The sequence below is a fragment of the Protopterus annectens genome, chromosome 1.part1 (assembly GCF_019279795.1).
Source record: "Protopterus annectens isolate FY-2018-M chromosome 1.part1, PAN1.0, whole genome shotgun sequence".
Taxonomy (NCBI): domain Eukaryota; kingdom Metazoa; phylum Chordata; order Ceratodontiformes; family Protopteridae; genus Protopterus; species Protopterus annectens.
This window is the reverse complement of record NC_056726.1, coordinates 1,600,348,012-1,600,367,757: the sequence shown is the minus strand read 5'-3', so window position 1 is coordinate 1,600,367,757 and position 19,746 is coordinate 1,600,348,012. Positions and strand designations below refer to the sequence as shown.

At 43.4% G+C, this 19,746-nt stretch overlaps 1 protein-coding gene across 1 annotated transcript in view; it reads right to left on the bottom strand.

Moving 5' to 3' along the window:
* The window catches only part of SF3A3 (splicing factor 3a subunit 3), a 731,641-nt gene that overhangs the window by 115,800 nt on the left and 596,095 nt on the right, over positions 1-19,746 (bottom strand). Inside the window, exon 16 of the mRNA XM_044083506.1 lies at positions 3,163-3,218. Within this exon, the coding sequence (XP_043939441.1) occupies positions 3,163-3,218 (56 nt within the window). The remainder of the gene's footprint in view (positions 1-3,162; positions 3,219-19,746) is intronic.

Genomic DNA, 19,746 nt, shown 5'->3' with positions numbered 1-19,746 from the left:
TGAATCATGAAGTACAATGGATTAGCAAGGAGGAAGTAAGGATAGCTATGAAGAGGATGAAGAATGGAAAGGCTGTTGGTCCAGATGACATACCTGTGGAAGCATGGAGGTGTTTAGGTGAAATGGCAGTGGAGTTTTTAACCAGATTGTTTAATGAAATCTTGGAAAGTCAGAGGATGCCTGAGGAATGGAGAAAAAGTGTTTTGGTACCGATTTTTAAGAATAAGGGTGATGTGCAGAGCTGTAGTAACTACATAGGGATTAAACTGATCAGTCACAGCATGAAGTTATGGGAAAGAGTAGTGGAAGCTAGGTTAAGAAGGGACGTGATGATTAGTGATCAGCAGTATGGGTTTCATGCGGGAAAGAGCACTACAGATGCAATGTTTTCTCTGAGAGTGTTGATGGAGAAGTACAGAGAATGTCAGAAGGAGTTGCATTGTGTTTTTGTAGACTTAGAGAAAGCATATGACAGGGTGCCTAGAGAGGAGTTGTGGTATTGTATGAGGAAGTCGGGAGTGTCAGAGAAGCAAGTAAGAGTGCTACAGGATATGTACGAGGGTAGTGTGACAGCGATGAGGTCTGCGGTGGGAGTGACGGATATGTTTAAGGTGGAGGTGGGGTTACATCAAGAATCAGCTCTGAGCCCCTTTCTTATTTGCAATGGTGATGGACAAGTTGACAGACGAGATTAGACAGGAGTCCCTGTGGACTATGATGTTTGCAGATGACATTGTGATCTGTAGTGAGAGTAGGGAAAAGGTGGAGGAGACCCTGGAGAGATGGAGATATGCTCTAGAGAGAAGAGGAATGAAGGTCAGCAGGACTAAGACAGAATATGTGTTTGAATGAGAGGGAGGATAGAGGAATGTTGAGGATGCAAGGAATAGAGGTGGCGAAGGTAGATGAGTTTAAATACTTGGGATCAATAGTTCAGAGTAATGGTGAGTGTGGAAGAGAGGTGAAGAAGAGAGTACAGGCAGGATGGAGTGGGTGGTGAAGAGTGCCAGGAGTTATTTGTGACAGACGAGTACCAGTAAGAGTGAAAGGAAAGGTTTACAAGAGGGTAGTGAGACCAGGTATGTTATATGGGTTGGAGACAGTGGCACTGACAAAAAGGCAGGGAGTTTGAGCTGGATGTGGCAGAGTTAAAGATGTTAAGATTTGCACTGGGTGTGACTAGGGTGGACAGGAGTTGGAATAAGTATATTAGAGGGTCAGCCCAGGTTGGAAAGTTTGGAGACAAAGCCAGAGAGGCAAGATTACATTGGTTTGGACATGTGTTGAGGAGGGATGCTGAGTATATTGAGAAAAGATGCTAAGGATGAAGCTAACAGGAAAAGAGGAAGGTTTATGGATGTGGTGTGAGAGGATATGCAGGTTGTTGGTGTGACAGAGCAAGATGCAGAGGACAGGAAGAAATGGAAACAGATGATCCGCTGTGGCGACCCCTAACGAGAACAGCCGAAAGAAAATGATGATGATGATGTACATCTTCAAATACTGCAGTTTTACCTTCCTAAAGGGAACAACTGTCCCAAACTAACAGCCACACTTAGACTTGGGTTAACCTAAAAAGAAGATAATCCATCCTAAGACAGATGGTGCAGCATGTGCTTCTACTGAGTACTGTCTGATTTTGTCTTATCTTTACTGCTTACCCAGAATGAGAAAACACTTGAATGCTTTCAGAAAACATCTCCTAGCCATTGAAAGAAAGCCATCCAAAGAAAAATAAAGTCTTCTGTTTTAACTGCTCTTTATCAGATTGTCTCCATGGAGACACGAGAACCAGATACAGGGTTGCTTCTAGAAGTACTTATTTGCTAGAGGAGTGCTTTATTATAGCCAATATTCTTTACTTATTTGCTTTCTCTCAAAACTTGTTACTAGAGAAACTCAATGTGCAACCATCTTGGAAGTCCATCTTTGATGTATTCTTGCATGCCCTGAGGGATCTCAATGATGACATGGAAGGAGGCCGCTAAGGGATCTGGTGCAGTTCCCTCTCACATGAAGCTGCCTTGGAGGTCTTTTTGGTGAAGTGTACTGGATCAGGACTGGCTCCAGAAACTCTGGAGCTGGTGAAGAAGCATAGGTTGGGGTCATAACTGAAGCAAGTATGCTCTGGCAGGTATAAGGAATTCCACTGTTGTAGCAGCTAGAAGCCAAATGTCTAGTTATGGAAATACATGGATTCCCTTGAGTTGCATCTACCACCAGGCACATTGTAAACACCTGAGAGGAAGCTGTTGTGTGTCCCAAAGAGCAGGGCACAAAACTGGTAATGATTGGCCCCCAGCTGGAAGTGCAGTTGCCTCCTGGACTCCTTGGTAATCCTGATATGGAGATAATTGTCTGAAGGTCTAAGAATCACATGTAGGCAGGGCAAAATGGATTTCACAGTGACCACCCCGAAATTTTAGAGCACTAATCTAGAATTGGCCCAAAGTCAGTAATTTTCTCTGAAAATCATGCTGGAATAGACCTCAAACCCACTCTAGTCTGGTGGGACATCTTGGATGGCTCTTTTTCCAGGACAGTAATGATCTCCTTTTTTACCACCTAGTGCTGGTGGTGTGGAAGGTCTGGGGAAGGCAGCGAATGATGATTTGGAATTGAAAAAAAAGGCAATTGCATGGCCTCTGTATATAACTCTCCTCAGCCATGCATTTGTGTGAAGAGATGGCCAGCCATGCATTTGTGTGAAGAGATATCCCCCATGCCAACTGCCTCCAGATGGGAGTAGTCTGGTAATACTTCAGGGATGTAGATGTTGCCTTCCAGAGAAGGGACCTCTAAATCCCTGGTTCAAGGGCCACTCCTGCAGCTACATTAGTTTTGTCCAGTGTGAACCTCTGCTGCATCCTCTGCCACACCTGGTAGATAGTGTTCAGATACTGGCTTTGCAAAGGATAATTCCTATGCCTCTTTAGGACACCTATCTGATACCAATAAACACAACAGACACCTCCAGGAACATTACTGTCTAAGGACTATACTCAAAGATACACCATTCTTAGTTTATACATACTGATGCATTGTATGTTGAAAGCAATATTTCAGATAAAAATAACTAATTGTAAACATTTGCACTTAAACAGCACGGTAATACGATGAGTGAACAAGGTGTCTGTTGTGAAAACTTGGAGGAAAACTTACCTCTGTGTCAGGTTGCCACCTCTCAGATGCTTTTTGCTGCTTTAGCTTGGACCACACTGTAAAACAAATTGGAAAGATAATAAGCATTGCAGAGTATTACTGCTTTCCCTTACCCGCTTCAGAATATATACAGTAATTGCCACTCAAAGCATTCCTTTCAAATCACTGAGTAGCTGGCTGTTGCAACATCTGCCCTCCTCTTTCTATGGTTATCCAATAAAATACAATGTGCTTCATTTGTAGCAACCACTATCTTTGAAGCAATGGTTTCACCACTCTGCTCATGTAAAAATGCTCCATTTTTTCCACTTCAAATAAACTCACTACAACTTGCCAGTCATGTCCTGGTTTCATTCTACAGTTCAATTAGCCAAAACTGCACTTCACAGTTTATCTAGTCATACAATAAAAACCCACATCATTCTGGTCATCTTCGACTGCACCATTCTCAGTCATGTAAACTCAATCAGTACATAAAAATACCAAAACTTGCTTAATATTCTACATATGACCTACACAACGTTTTACAAACTGGCTTAATATTCTACATATGACCTACACAAGGTTTTACAAACTTGCTTAATATTCTACATATGACCTACACAAGGTTTTACAAACTTGCTTAATATTCTACATATGACCTACACAAGGTTTTACAAACTTGCTTAATATTCTACATATGACCTACACAACGTTTTACAAACTGGCTTAATATTCTACATATGACCTACACAACGTTTTACAAACTGGCTTAATATTCTACATATGACCTACACAACGTTTTACAAACTGGCTTAATATTCTACATATGACCTACACAACGTTTTACAAACTTGCTTAATATTCTACATATGACCTACACAACGTTTTACAAACTTGCTTAATATTCTACATATGACCTACACAACGTTTTACAAACTGGCTTAATATTCTACATATGACCTACACAACGTTTTACAAACTGGCTTAATATTCTACATATGACCTACACAACGTTTTACAAACTAGTAAGATAAAACCCTTATCCCTAAAACTAAATCCTCTGGGTGCGCACTCTTAATGCACTGTTAACATTAACAACTGTTCTTTCATGTTAGAATTCTCAGTTAAGTGCACTGCAAACACCTAAACCATTTGCATCATATAAGACCCCAATGTACACTCCAAAAACAAAGAACCCCCCCCCAGGAATTTTGTTTACCAAAATTATGGTTAGAACACACACACACACACACCTTCCACCTTTTACTCCACAACATCCAGTGCAACCGAATTCTTGATCACCTGCATAAGGGCGCTAGAAACATAAAGGATACAATCAGTCATTAAGGAACACTGCTCAGTTTTGCTACACCTTTAGATAAATCCATTTCAACCTGCCTCTTCCTCTCCAACCACTCAATCTACCCCATCTCATGCAATCTAAATGGAATAAAATACCTTACCAAACTATACAAATAGCACATCCTCTTGTCTGTTTCTGCATAACTCCCAAATTAATCATTACAGCATACCAAATTATCTAGCGGTCTTTCTGAAAGTAAATGTCTGTTTTCTTTGTGCTTAAAGAATTAACAACCTCCTCTTCAAGCACTTTTCAGTGTCACATATAAATAAAGTCCATCTTACTGGTAGGTATGCAACTTCTATTTTTTTTCTTTTAATCATAAGCTGTCATGAGCTGTATTTTATGTAGTACTGTCTGATTTGCGGCTCAAAGAAGGTGCTAATCAGACCTTGAAGGCACAGTCTTAAAGAACACACCAGTAAAATATTTCAAAGTATGGCAGAAATAACATCTGCTCCCCCACTCCTGATCCGCTGTGACAGCAACAACAGTACTTCAGTCTCTGGCAGTGATTCCAGTGCAAAGTGGGACATTAAGAAAAAGTCAGAATCTGCACCACAAAAACATGATGTTCATGCCAGGTATGACCAATGCACTTTGATGAAATGTACCTAATACAACCACCCTATGATTCACAGTAAGTTTTTTACACAGCCTACAGTCTTTCTTAAAAACAAAAGTATCGAGGCCTAAACTGTAAAAATGCAAACAGTCTCAAAGCCTTGTTCCTCTTCTCAGTATCATAGAGGCTTACTGACAGTCGACATGAGTCTTGTGTACAAGAGCTTCAGACTCAACTCTGCCAGACCTACATTATCACACACCTGCTCAAGGAATCTCAATCTCTTGCACACTAAACAGTACATGTTGGAAGGAGGGACAGGTGCTTATCACATTAAGTACAGTTTCTATGGAACCATCTTCAATTCCGCATAAAGTATTCTAATTCTACTGAAAAGTAATTTAGACAGATGAGTAACAGCAAATTCACTCCCAGTTCCCTGGTGAAAACTGGTAATGTTCTGCCAGTTTCTGCAGTACTCACTGAAAAATGGAAGGGCACCATTAATGGAAGGTAAAAGCTAGGCTTCTTAAGATCCTTACAGATCAGTTACCTAATAAGTACCTATGAATCTATGTTGCCTGGAACAGGTTCATAGGTTGGTACTAGGCTATCAGCCCTAGGGCCTATACAAGCCTAGCCATAATAATTCTCTGGCTATTTCTTCCCACACCATTTACTTCCCTGGACCCCTGTCTAGCAGGACGACTGACGTGATCCCTGGGGTGAATTTCCTTTCTCCCATCCAATCGTCAAGGTTCCTTTTGAAGAGGGCCAAAGAGGCACTCTGCTTGACATGTATGGGCAATCTATTCCAGAGTCTGGGGAGTCTCTGGGTCAGGAACCTATCCCTCCAGCATGTTTTGTTTATTGTGATGACAAGGTTTAGATCCCTGGAGCGTGTGGCTCTGAGTGATTGGGATTTCTTTAAGTGTAGCATGTCCAACAGCTCTGGGTTTGACATGGCCTTGTATGTTAAGCAGAGATCGCCTCTGAGTAGACGATATGCGACAGAGTATAGCTGGAGTTTTTTAAGACGGTCAGCGTAGGGCATCTGCTTTAGGCCTGTGATTCTTTTAGTGAGGTATTTCTGCGGCCTTTCCAGTTGTTGCAGATGTCTTGAGAGGTACATACCAAATGGGGCGTTGTATTCTATAATGGGTCTAATGAGGGATGAGTACAGTGGGACAATGACCTCCTTTTTTCTGGATGAAAAGCCCTTAGTGATGAGGTGTGCCACATAGAAGGATTTCCTGACTGTTGTGGCGATGTGGTTATCGAAGGTGAGACCACTGTGCACCTGTGTCCCTAAGTCTCTTATCACACTTTCGGTGTTTAGTGTACTGCCACCTATATGGTAATTCACAGATGCACGTTTTTTCCCAAAGGGGATAACTATACATTTCTTGGCATTGAGCTTGAGCCCATGGCTCTGGCACCAAGCATCTGTTTCTGTAAGGCCCTTTTGTAGAGTATCCACATCATTTGGGGATCCAATAATGGCTCCCAGTTTGCCGTCATCTGCGAACTCTGTTAGCCAGAGTCCCTTAGTGTTGGCCCGTACTTCAGAGAAGTAGATGCCAAACAAGAGCGGTCCCAGGACTGAACCCTGAGGTACTCCACTTGTCACTTGTCTGGAGCTGGATTTGGAGTCGGCTACTTTTACAGTGTGGGTTCTATCAGTAAGCCAGTTAGCAACCCATTGGGTGACGTAGGGATTAATGCCCAGCTTAGTAAGTTTATCTATGATTCCAGAGTGGGGGATGGTGTCAAAGGCGTTGGCAAGGTCTAGATAGGCTGTGTGGACCACCTTACCCTTGTCCATGGCTCTGGAGACTGATTCGAAGAAGTCAATCAGGTTCAGGAGACAAGATCGGCCCTTCATGAACCCAAACTGGGTGGGGTCCAGTGTTTGAAGGTTGCCAATGTCTTTGTTTATAAGTTCCTTGATAATACGCTCCATGGCCTTGCAGATAAGGCTCGTCAGACTGATGGGACGGTAGTTTCCGGGATCCAAGGTGGATCCCCTCTTGCGGAGTGGGATAACTGTAGCTCTGCGCCACTCAGTGGGCACGAAACCTGAGGTGAGGCTATGATTAAACATGACACTTAGGTGTGGTACCAGTTCATATTGTAGTCCATGTAGTACACAGCCCGGGATGTCATATGGTCCCACGGATGCTGTATTCTTAGCTTTGGACAGTGCATTTTTTACCTGTGTGGCCGTTATTACCGGAATTTGGCAATCTTCCGGTATTGAGATGGGCCATTTAGGGGGTGAGAGGGGGGTGAGGTTGGCACTGAATCGATCTGCCAGGATACTGGCAATATCCTTGGGATCAGTATATTTAATGCCATTCTATTTTAGCTCAGAGCAGATCTGAGCATTGCCATTTAGATTCTTGACATAGTTATAGAATGCCCTGTGGATGTCTTTGGCAATTTTATTTTCGTAACTAGCTTTGGAGGATTTTATGAGGGATCTCAGTTTCTTACTGAGGCTGGTAAGGGAGTTTTTTGCATCCTGGGATTTTCCTCTTTTCTGCAACAGTTTCTTCCTTTTGTTGTAAAGTTTGTTTATGGCAGGGGACCACCAGATTGGCTTCCTTTTTTTGGATGAGAGCATCTTGGTTCTATTTGGGATGGCACGATTCATGCATGAGTGGATGTGCTTGTACAGTGCCTTAGTACAGACCGCATTGAATGACCAAGTTCTAGCCTATTGTGGCCAGTCTGCAGGGAAGGCAAGATGTTGTTCCCCTTTGTTTATGTACTACATCACAGTGGTGATAGCGGTGTCTGACCATCTGTAACCTGCCTGGAGTCCAGGGTTGGTTTACAGCTTTCAGGGCACTGAAAAGAGACATTTCAGAGACTGATGCATCTTGTCTTTGTGGTTCCCAAACTCCCTGTCCTTTGGTGCCTTGGGAGTAGGTTCCCCATGCAAAGTCCAAGGCATCTGTGCCACGCTCTGACAAAGGCTCAGAGGGGAGAAGGGGACTCCCACATTAGATGCAACTTGTTTGGCACATGACAGCAACTCTTTCCTTACAAAGTGGACAACTGAATTCTCTGAGGGATAGAATGGGAGTGCTGGACCCATACTTACTTGAGATATGACTATCTTCCTCGTATGGTCTGGCATGACAAATCATTAGCATGAATAAAGTAATGAAACTCAGGGCTTTGAGAAATCCACTTGCTGACATCTTTTGCTGTTTTAACAGTTTCAGAGGGCAACTTTGAAAAGCCTCTACCTTGTCTGCTGGAAGGAAGGCAGTCACTAGAAAAGTGCGCAGGACACATCCCAGGAATACCACTCTATGAGTGGGTTGCAGGATGAATTTTTGAAGTTCAGTGCGACTCCAACAAGATGAAAATGATGTTGGTAAACTTGAAAGCTTCATAGTTGTATGGAGCTGAAATTTGGCAATCATCCAGGTATGGAAAATGTGTACACTTTGAAGTCTGCAGACGGCTATTACAAGGGTACAGCTGGGGTAGAGACTCTTGGAATGATACAGAATCCAAATGTTAGAGAAGTAAACTTATAATGTGAGCTCAAAGCACAGAATCTTTAAAAAAAAAGTCTGATTTTTGGTATGGACATGTAAGCCTCCTTTGGATCTAGAGTGACCAAATGCCTTTATGAAGACAGAAGAGGAGACAGGGTTTGAAGTATTAACATTTTGAGTTTTGAAACATGCATGAAAGTGGTCAATCTGGAGAGATCTGGAATGGGTCTCCAGATGTTGTATTTCGATAATAAAAAGTCTTAAATAGAAACCTTTTCACTATGTAGCTAATTGAATAGGTTCATGATCCCCCCTGAAGGAGTAAATACAGAAATGAGGTGTTGCTAGTCCTTTGGAATCTGTGCTGTTCCTGAGGGTGTAAAAAAAGGATTTCTGTTATAGTTTATAACCATTTTTTATGATGTCTAGTACCAAACACGTCTGTTGTGATAGAATCACTTACTGGAAGGGAAAGAGAAAGCTCTCCAGCATTTTTCTTTCTTTTATTTCAAATGGTTTATTAAATTTTCCAGGAAAAAATAAAAGAGAGTCCAGCAATTTTCTGGAAATCCAAAGGATTTTCGACTGGAAACAGACTGCCTGCCTTGCTTGGATTACTTTTGAATACTTAGTAATGCTGTACAATTATATATTTTCTATTATTACTTTTTGTTTTGTTTAGACTTAAGATGAGTTTACGTTCGGTACTTCTACTACTATTGTCTGATCTGATTAATATACAGTGATTAACTAGAAATATATGGACTGAAAATCTTCCACACAGAGAAGTTTCTTACACTGTTTTGTTTTTGGTCCCACTACACTTCAGTGGGTTGTTATGAGACTTTGGGGATACCACGGAGATTACTTGTTTTTTTTTAATGTTAAATGTTAGCTACAACCTGCCCCTTAATGCCCAAAATGGCTAGAAGGAATTTTGACATGAATGTGACAAGTAATGGTTTTGAAGGATAAAACGGTAAAGGTATAAATCTTCCTTCCATACCTAAAGCTATACGGTCTTTGTCATTACAAAAAAGACTGGAGGTAGAAATCCTAATAATTTTGTAAAAGTCAACAGAAATTACAGCTGGATCAGACGCTTGATTCTTGTAGAGATACTTGAGTGCCAGGAATTCTATAAATATATCTGGCTTTTGGGGAGGCTGAAGGTTTGGTTAAAAAAAAACAGCAGCCAAAACACACATTCTAATGCCTCACAAAAAGTAGGTATAGCTACAGGTTTGGAAAGATCCAGACATAAAAAAAGTTCATTATATCTCATCTGGGAGAGTCACAGACCTTGCTGCCTTTCCATTTAAAATAATACTTCACAATAGTATTCCAAAAGAAATCTCTGTTAAAAAAAAATCTGAAGATAATGTTTTTTCAGCATCTAAATCAAGTCCTGAAAGGGAAGGAATCTGTGAGTCATAGTCAAAACCTCCTTGCTAAGAATTAGAAGAATAATTCCCTTTTAAGGGAGTATAAGCAGAAAGGGAGGAAGAAGGCTGGCTAGACTGAAAGACTTTAAAAAGACTATGGTCAAAATTAAATCAGTCGTTTTTAATGGACTTCTGACTGGAAGGAGTAGATGGGTAGAGGTGGAGAAAATGAGCTTGGCTGATGACCTGTCTTGGTGGAGGTGGTCTCATCAATCTTGACTTACTGGGACCTATCTATGAGCCAGGTAGCAAGCCAGTGAGTTATGGGTAGTACTTAGAGTTTGACAACAATACCATAGTGGAGTACTGTATTGACCTTGGCCAGGTCAAGGTAGGTGGAATGCACAGTTTTCCCTCATCCATAGCCATGGTGACCTTGTTGAAGAAGTGTACTAGGTTAAGTAGGAAAGACCTTACCTTAAAGCCAAACTGGGATGGGTCCAGTGTCTGCAAGTTGCCAAATCCGATCATTTCCATGATAACTCGTTCCATGGCTTTGCATATCAGATTTGTCAGACTGATGGATCTGTAGTTCTCGGGGATCAGTTGATGGTACACCCTTATGATGAGGGATGATCTTTGTGGACCTCCATTCACCTGACACATAACCTGTTTTGAGGTTTCAGTTGAAGAATACCGCAAGTGGTCCAGCTAGGTCGTGTTTTAGGCTATTTAGGAAGCAATCAGGGATACTGTCAGAACCTAATGAAGCAGTGTTTTTGGCCTTACTGAGTATCTCCAGGACATGCGCCCTGTTCATACTTTGGAGGGGGAATATACTGTCGAGGGGGTGGTGGTGGTGAAGTTAGAGTTAACTTTACCAGAGAGTAGACAGCTATGCCACCCTGGTCAGTGAAGGTTATGCCATTTACCACCAGTTCTGCACAATGCTGAGTATTACACCTTTAAGATTCCTGACATAACTGAAGAAGGCCTTGTGACTGTCCTAGGCCTGGGAGGCTATTCTGACCTCATAATTGAGCTTGCTGGACTTTAACAGATCTCTTAATTTCTTTTTTAGCTGAATCTTTCTGATTTTGGCCACAACTTTTTTCTTTTGTTAAACAGCCTGTTAAGGTAAGGATTCCACTAGTGTGGTTTGTTTTTGGTGTTGGATCTGGGCTTACTTCTGTTATGTATGGCAACCTCAATGCAGCCATTTACATGTTTGTACAGGGTTTCTGTAAATAATTCTGCACAATTAGCTATGTTCTTGGGGTTTAGGGGAACCATAAATTTTGACAAACCATCGCTTAAATAGGATATAGTTTGCTGTAGTATATATAGTTCCCAACTGTTACAGGCTTAGTTGGGTTTTCCAGGTGGATTTTTATTTCGAGGGAGGCAGTGTTCTGGTCCAACTTCACCGAGGAAGTGACAAGGGTGAGGGTAGGGAGCTGCAACGCTCTCCCACATTGGTGAGTACAAGGTCCAATATGTTTGATCCTCTGGTTGGACAGTGCGCTATCTGGTCCAGGGTGTCTGTGCTGATAAAGTCTAGGAAATGTGACTGAGTTAGAGGCAGTGTGTGTTTTCCAGTATATAGAAGGGTAGTTAAAGTCTCCCATGAAGAGGGTATTTGGTTGGAAGGTGAGCACCTCTAGTAGGTCTAGGTAAGAGTTATCAGCTTCATGGATCATACAAGGTGACCTGTCGCTGGCCAGCACATGATAGGGAGCCTTGTCTACGGAAACATGGACATGGATGAACTCAGGGTGTCATCCAGGTTAACCAACCTAGATTTGTATTTGCTGCTGACGGAGACAGAGACATTTCCATCTTTGATCCAAGTCTCTGCTGCTGTTGGTCTAAATGTGGGGAAGGCAATGTAACCTTCCACTGCCAGAGTCCTTTCTGCTGCTTTAAACCAAGATTCTCTAGCACAAACGTCTACATTCTCCAGAGTAAGGAGAGCTTGCAGGGTATGGTGTTTCTTGCTCCTAGCATTGAGCAACAACACCTTAAGGTTTCTTTGAGTTTTTTTGGCTATGTTGGTAGTCTTGTCATTTTGACACCGTCTAAAAAAGGCTGCAAGGGAATGGGTAAAGTCTTAGAAAATATTTGAAAACTGCAGGGGGGGTGGCTAGGTGCAGGTGCAGACCATACTTGGCAAAGCAAAGTGGGCTGTTAACCATGTCCTCCCATGCTGATAGATACTGTATTCCCCTGGAGTGACAGCAGAAACTAAGCCAATTATTAAAATCAGTCATTTTCTGTTCATACTGTGGCATCACCCTAAGTGAAGGCAGAATAATGCTGCACAAAGCAAGGCACACACCTGTCTGTGACACAAATTCGGAGAGCACTATAAAGTTTCTCTTCATATAGCCCAACGAGGTACTCCTCAGGTCATTTACACTCACATGGAATATGATCCAATCATATTGGTACCTCTAGTGCAGTGACTTGAGTGCGTGCAGATACTGCAAATCCTAGCTCTATGGGCAATGAAATGTTATTTTTTCCCTGTCCAGCCTGGTGAGAGAACTATCTGTGTGCCATACACACCTATTAACTTCTTAGCAAAAAAAATCTGAACACAGCCTAAAATAATGGGGGGATGGGCCCAAAAATTAGGACACATTTTAATAGTGCTCTTACAAACTTAAGACGGTTGTTACAACAGGATTTGTGTTAGCATGCATTTTCTGGAGGATATGGAGTCTGAAACTCAAATTCATGCTATAATTTAGTGACTTCAATCCTCAGTGATTTGCCAGAAAACCACAAATTTTATGAGGAACAGACCAAAAATATGAGACAAATCTGGACAACTGAGCAGTATGGTGCCACACAACAGAGTCCCCTATGAAAAGAGTACTACAGAAAGTGTTTGCTTGCCTTATGGGCTTTATTCTTGAAGGATCATTTAGTGTAAGCTTATATAGAATATTAGGAGCTGCTTTTGCTTTTAGTGTGTGATTTAGTGATTTCTGAGGACAGGTGTTGCAGTCTGACAGCTTAGGAGGTCTGACAGGTTTCTTTTGACTGCCTCAGCATATGAAGGTAGGTGTGTGTGTGTGTGTGTATATGGCGAGTGGTATGTGTGAAGGATGCTGCGTGTGTGTGTGTGTGTGTGTCTTTTTACAACCTTGTTTGTAAGCGAGATTTCTGCCAAGGAAGTTATGTACGCAGACCTCTTGAATACTGTGTCAGTTTCTTAAAGATTAAAATGTTGTCTTGAGTAGTCTCAGGACACCCATATCTACCAAGCTGTCCACGAAGACATTACGAAACTGCAAATCCAATAAAGACCTGTATTAGGGTTGGGCTTTTATGGTTTAGGGTTTTGGTTTAACAGGAGTCACCTGAGTGGTGTCTACGGTGAAAGCCAGATGTTTGATAATGCTATGATCTTAGAGCTGTCTGACACTATCTAGATGCCCTAAGTTTAGCTTCAAGCAAAGTCTGTGTTACATGATTTATCACATACTATTTGGATGCTTGCATTACTAGAGAAAGCAGTCAACAGATGATATCTGTATGGAGCCCACTTGCACAACTACAACAGTTTACTACTTTGGTTATGAAAAAAAGAAGTTATGTACTCACCATAACGTACCATGTGTGTTGTCCATCTCGCCTTCATACTTAACAGGTTGGGTTCAGAACCGATCATCGGTTCCGACCTGGCCTTATACAAAGCTCGAGATCTTCCACTAGCTGAAACCCTATCCCATGATGCACTATGAAAGCTCTTCAGATCCTGTTTGCAGAAACAGCTAAATAAAGGTCACTGAATACTTAACATAGCAATGAAGGAGGTCAGAGGACATTACTAGCCAACTGCATCAGCTCGGTTTTCCAGGAGCAAAAGGCTGGGGGAGGGACAGTGGGATGAAAGAATGAAGGCGAGATGGACAACACACATGGAACATTACGGTGAGTACATAACTTCTTTATGTGATGTTGTCCTATCTAGCCTTCATTCTTAGCAGGTTGGGACAGCGTCCCTAGCACCATCTTTCTTGGGTGGCTCAAGGGAAAATATTCTTCAGAACAGTGGACCCAAAGGAGGCCATGTTGCTGGAGGCCAAATCAATTTTGTAATGAGTGATAAAAGTATGAGGCCTTGCCCATACTGCTGAAGCACAAATGGTGTTGATAGGTAAGGCCTTGCCCATGTTGCTGTAGCACAAATGGTGTTAAAAGGTAGTCTCACCTGAAAGGCATAAGAGGTTGCAATGGCTCTTGTAGAATGACTCTTTACTTTACGGGCAAGTTATTTGTTTTGAGATTGGTAAATAAAGGTAATAAAATCCAATAGCCATTTCGAAAGTGTGCCTTTTGACACAGGAACAGCTTCGAGTCTGAATAGGATACAAATAATTGTTTGGATTTTCTGAAATCCTTTGTCCTATGTAAGTAGAAACGTAATTGTCTATGTACATCCAGTTGGTACAGCACGTATTCTGCCTTGTTGCCATAATTAGGGAAAAAATGGTAGTTCTATGGACTGATTCAAGTTAAATTCTGTGCATACTTTCGGTAGAAAGGACGGGTTCATTCGTAGGGATACTCTACCTTTGTGGAAGAGCAAGTAGGGGGACTTTATGGATAATACTTGCAACTCTGAGACTCTTCTAGTCAAAGTAATAGCTATTAGAAGAATTGTTTTCCAAGCCAGTTACTTGAGATTGCAGGGTGATGCAGGCTTGAAAGGGGGAAGAATTAAATGTCATAAGACAAAACTCAAGTCCCATGGCGGTGGCGGGACCTTAACAGGAGGTCTTAATAACAGAGTACCTTTAAGGAATGCTTTGCAAAGTCTGTGGGACATCACACTAGGGCCTGGCACTCTTAAATGGAAATTAGATATGGCAGCTAACTGGAATTGAATAGTAGCTGCAGCTGCCCCTTCATTAAAAAGCTTTGCTAGGAATTCAAGAATAAAATATCTAATATCTATCCCAGCAAATATCTATCCCAGCAGAGTGCTGCCCCCCTGACATCTCAGATGCTCAGGTAAGAGCCGCCCTCTCCAAAGCAAAAAACACAGCATCAATGGGACCAGACGGTGTCCCGGGCTGCGTCCTACATGAACTCCAAGAAGAGCTAAACCCAAACATAAAACTACTGTTCAATCTCAGCCTTACTACAGGATATGTACCCAACGAGTGGCGTACAGCAACAGTGGTCGCTCTCCACAAAGGTGGTGCCTCAACGGATCCTGGAAACTATCGCCCCATAAGCCTGACTAGCTTGGTCTGCAAAGCTATGGAAAGGATCATCATGGACCTCATAAATAAAGATATTGGGGACCTACAGACACTGGATCCTACCCAGTTCGGCTTTGTTAAGGGCAGATCCTGCCTCTTAAACCTGGTCGATTTCTTTGAAACAGTCACCAAGGCCATTGACGAGGAGAAGGTGGTCCACACAGCCTACCTGGACCTCGCAAAAGCCTTCGAAACAATACCCCACTCGGGCATTATAGATAAGCTCACCAGCTTAAATATAAACCCCTATGTCACTAGATGGGTTGCAAACTGGCTCAAGGACAGAACCCACATGGTTAGAATTGCTGGAGCCATGTCAAACTCCAAACCAGTTACAAGTGGCGTCCCACAAGGCTCAGTCCTGGGACCTCTCTTGTTCGGTATATATTTCTCGGCGGTACAGGCCAACACGGAAGGACTGTGGCTGACCAGGTTCGCAGATGACTGCAAACTGGGCGCCATAATCAACTCTCCAGCTGACACAAGCATCCTCCAAAAGGGCCTCATAGAAACAGACAACTGGTGCCAGAGCCATGGCCTCAAGCTAAACGCCAAAAAGTGTATAGTCATCCCCTTTGGCAAAAACAAAGTGCCCACAAATTACCACATAGGTGGCAATCCATTAAGTACAGAAGGAGTAACTAGGGACCTGGGGACCCAAGTTGATAGCAATCTCTCATTTGACAACCACGTGGCCAAAGTGGTTAGAAAAACATTTTATATAGCCCACCTAATAATGAAGGGATTCACATCTAGATCAGGGGAGGTCATCATGCCTCTTTACTCATCCCTCATCAGGCCCATAATTGAGTACAATGCCCCTTTTGGGATGTACCATATCAGACACCTGCAGCAACTGGAAAGACCCCAAAAGTACCTCACCAAGAGGATCAAAGGGCTCAAACAGATGCCATATGCTGCCCGGTTAAAGAAACTCCAGCTCTACTCAGTGGCATACCGCCTGCTCAGAGGCGATCTGTGCCTGACGTATAAAGCCATGTCCAACCCGGAATTAATAGACATGCTGCACCTCAGAAAATCCAAATCCCATCGAGCTACGCGCTCGAGAGACTTGAACCTCAGCACTGAAATAAATAGGACATGCTGGAGGGACAGATTCATAACCCAGTCCAGGTTAGGTAGAGTCCCTCATTGACTCTCTTCAAGAGGAATCTTGATGAGTGGATGGGAGATCGTAGGATTACCCCGGGTATCACTTCTGTGTCACTGTTAGACAGAGGCACAGTATACTAACCTCGAAAAAGGGCATAGCAAAATTAATTTAAAATGGGTGGCGAAAGCCAAACACACTCTGGCTAGGCTTATAAATGCCCTAGGGCAGATAGCCTAGTATGAACCTATGAAAAGCTATTGGGGCAGAGAAGGGATCAATGTGATTACTCGAGGCCCACAAAGAAAATCTTTTCCATCTGCGTCTACATAACCTTCTTGTCGAAGCCTTATGAGATGAGATAAGATGAGGATATGCTTTACTGATGTAGAAAGGTTAGGGAGTCTGGCTATGCTTGGAATCGGAGCAGCCAAGCTGTCAATTTGAGGGTTTGAAGGGAGAGGTGCAGCATTCCCGATGCATGAGTCAGGATGTCCAGAACTGGGTCCAGAATCCACGGCTCCTCCTGGAGATGAGGCCACAGGAAGGAGAACCAGATTTGACGAGGCCAGTATGGGGCGGCAAGTATTAAGTTCTTTCCCAAGTGACTGGCTTGCTTTAGAACTTTGGGTATTAACGGAAATGGGGGAAAGGCATAGAGGAGACCCAAGGGTTAATCGTGAACAAGTGGATCCCTTGGTGACTCCCCTGGAAGAGGGATCAGGGTAATGCAGCTGCTGCATTTGGCATTCATGGACGTGGCAAAAAGGTCGCAGCAAGGCTGGCCCTATTTGTGGAAAATCTCTTCCACCACTTCCTATTTTAGGGACCACTCATGAGGCATCAGAATCGCTCTGCTGAGTTTGTCTGCAATCACACTGGATTTCCCCGGGATGTGCATTGCTATCGGAAAGCATTGGGAGGAGGTTGCCCAGAGCCATACTCTCAGGGCCTCCCGACGAAGGGGGTAAAAGCTGGTTCCTCCTTGTTTATGTACCATACAATTGACATGTTGTCTGTCTGTACTGCAATCGTTCCTAGCGGAAGAGAGTCCTGGAATGCTTGCAACGGTAATAGCACAGATCTCATCTCTAGGACATTGATGCGGAAATCGGGTCCTGCCAAGTTGCCCTGAACTGTCCTTCCCAGATACTGCCCACCCACCCTATCTGGGAAGTGTCCGTGGTCACTGTGGCGAATAGCTGGGGAGGAAGAAAAGGCCGACCTAAAGTCACTTCAGTGGAGTAAAGCCATCGACGAAAGTTTTTCCTGCATGATTCTGTTATCAAAATTTGGTAGGACATGGGTAGTTCCTGCATGGATCACTGAGTGAGGAGTAGCCACTGTAGTATTCTCATGTGCAGATGTGCTAATGGAATCAGGGTTATCGCCGCTGCAGACTGTTCTTGCTTGTATTTTTCTCTTGGAAAGAAGGTTCAAGACTTGACCTCGTAGGACATGAATTCTTTCGGAGGGAAGTTTTGCCATCATATCTGTTGTATCTAGATCTGCTCCTATAAAAATGATACGCTGAGATGGCAACAAGGCAGATTTTTCGTATTGTGATTCCTAGGAGAAAGCAGAGATGTAATGTGGTGTCTCTCGCTTTGGAGAGTAGACGCTCGGTGGTGGTGGTTAGGAGCCAGTCATCTAAGTAGGGAAATACTTGGAATCCTAGGCGTCTCAGGTGAGCCGCTACTACTGCCATGTACTACTGTGATATACTTGGGTGAACACTCTGAGGGTTGTAGTGAGGCCAATGGGCAGAGCTCGAAACTGGTAGTGACTGGCTCCCAGCCAAAAGTGCAAATGACTCGATCGCCTGTCCATTTTTATATGGTAGTATGCATCCTGGAGCTCTACAGAGCACATCCAATCATCTCGTCCCAGAAAAGGGAGCATTGACTGTAATGTTACCATCCGTAACTTTGACTTTCTCACTGATTTGTTTAACTTGCCGAGATCCAGGATGAGTCTCCAGTCCCCTGTTTTTTGGAACTAAAAAGAACCTTGAGTAAGTTCCAGATCCTAATTGGTCTGTGGGGACTGCTTGGATGACTCTTTTGTTTAGCAACTTTTGTATTTCTAGAGTTGCTTGATCCCTGTGACTGGGTGGAATGTCTGGGATGTTTCTGTTTTTGGGACGGGAAAGGAAAAGGTATGGAGTAACCTCTGGATACGATACTTTGTACCCACTTGTCTTTTGTTAATGCTAGCCAGGCTTTGGGGTACAAAGCTAAACACCCCCCCCCCCCCGACTGCCTCCAGAGATAGACAGGCCTCCTTTCAGGAGAGCTGAAAAGGCTTATCAAGGAAGGATTCCTTGTTTCCCTGGTTTTGCGGACCCCCCTCAGCTGTGTGGTTGGCGTCTTTCATTAGCAATTCCCCCCAAGCCCCTGGGGGAAGAATCACCATGTGTGTCCTGGAAAGCTCTCTGGGATTTTCGAAACCACATTTTTCCTCCATTCTGACCCTTTGGGTAAGGTCTGGTAGGTAGGGAAAAACGGACTCCAACAGCAGACAGAGTCTTTCCTTCTTGTTCATACCCGATTAGTGTGTCTTTGACTTTTGGCCCGAACAAGAATGAAACTTCGAAAGGGGCGTTCACAAAAGGTTTAATGGGTTCCGCAAAGTCACACAGGCGCATCCAGGAATGTCTCTTTAGGGCAATTCCTGAACCCGCTGCCCTGCTCGCTCCATCTGGTGCATAAGAAATGAGCCTCATGGAAGAGTTGACCACTGAGGTTAAGGGGGAGAGCTGACAGGAAACCTTGTCTGATACCCCTGCAGCTGCTGAACCTTGGAGGGCATCTCCTAGCTCTTTCAGGAGATCTCTCTGAAGCCTAGTAAAGTGAATCAGATAATTCAGTGATCTGAGAGCAGAAGTCACTGAAGAGAAGATGCACTTTCCATATCTGTCCATTGTACGAGACTCTTTGTTCGGCGGATGGACAGAAGGGCACGTCTCTGAAAGTTACTTTTTTGTGGCTGCCGCCGCCACCATAGCATCTACTGGGACACCTGTGGTAAGAAATTCCTTGTCTGAAGGAGAGCTGATGAATTTGTTTGGCCTCCGAGGAAGAAGCTCCACTGAGTATGTTGACTCCCACATCTTTCCACTAACTAATTGCATCAGCTCATCGAAGGGTGGAGACACCCAAGTGGCGGAAGGGTGAGATCCAAAAGCCTTCAGGTATACAGACTCCTCCAAAGAAGGGCTGATGGGCTTCCAGCCGCATCTCTGTTTTAGTATTTCCAGGATGTCTGCAAAGGAGACATCCTCAGAGGTTGACTGTGGGAACCTTTCTGAATCATCAAGGTGTGTATCTGCCGCAACGGACTCCTCTGGGAAGTTTAGATGCTTCCTCTTACATAGTCTCTTTT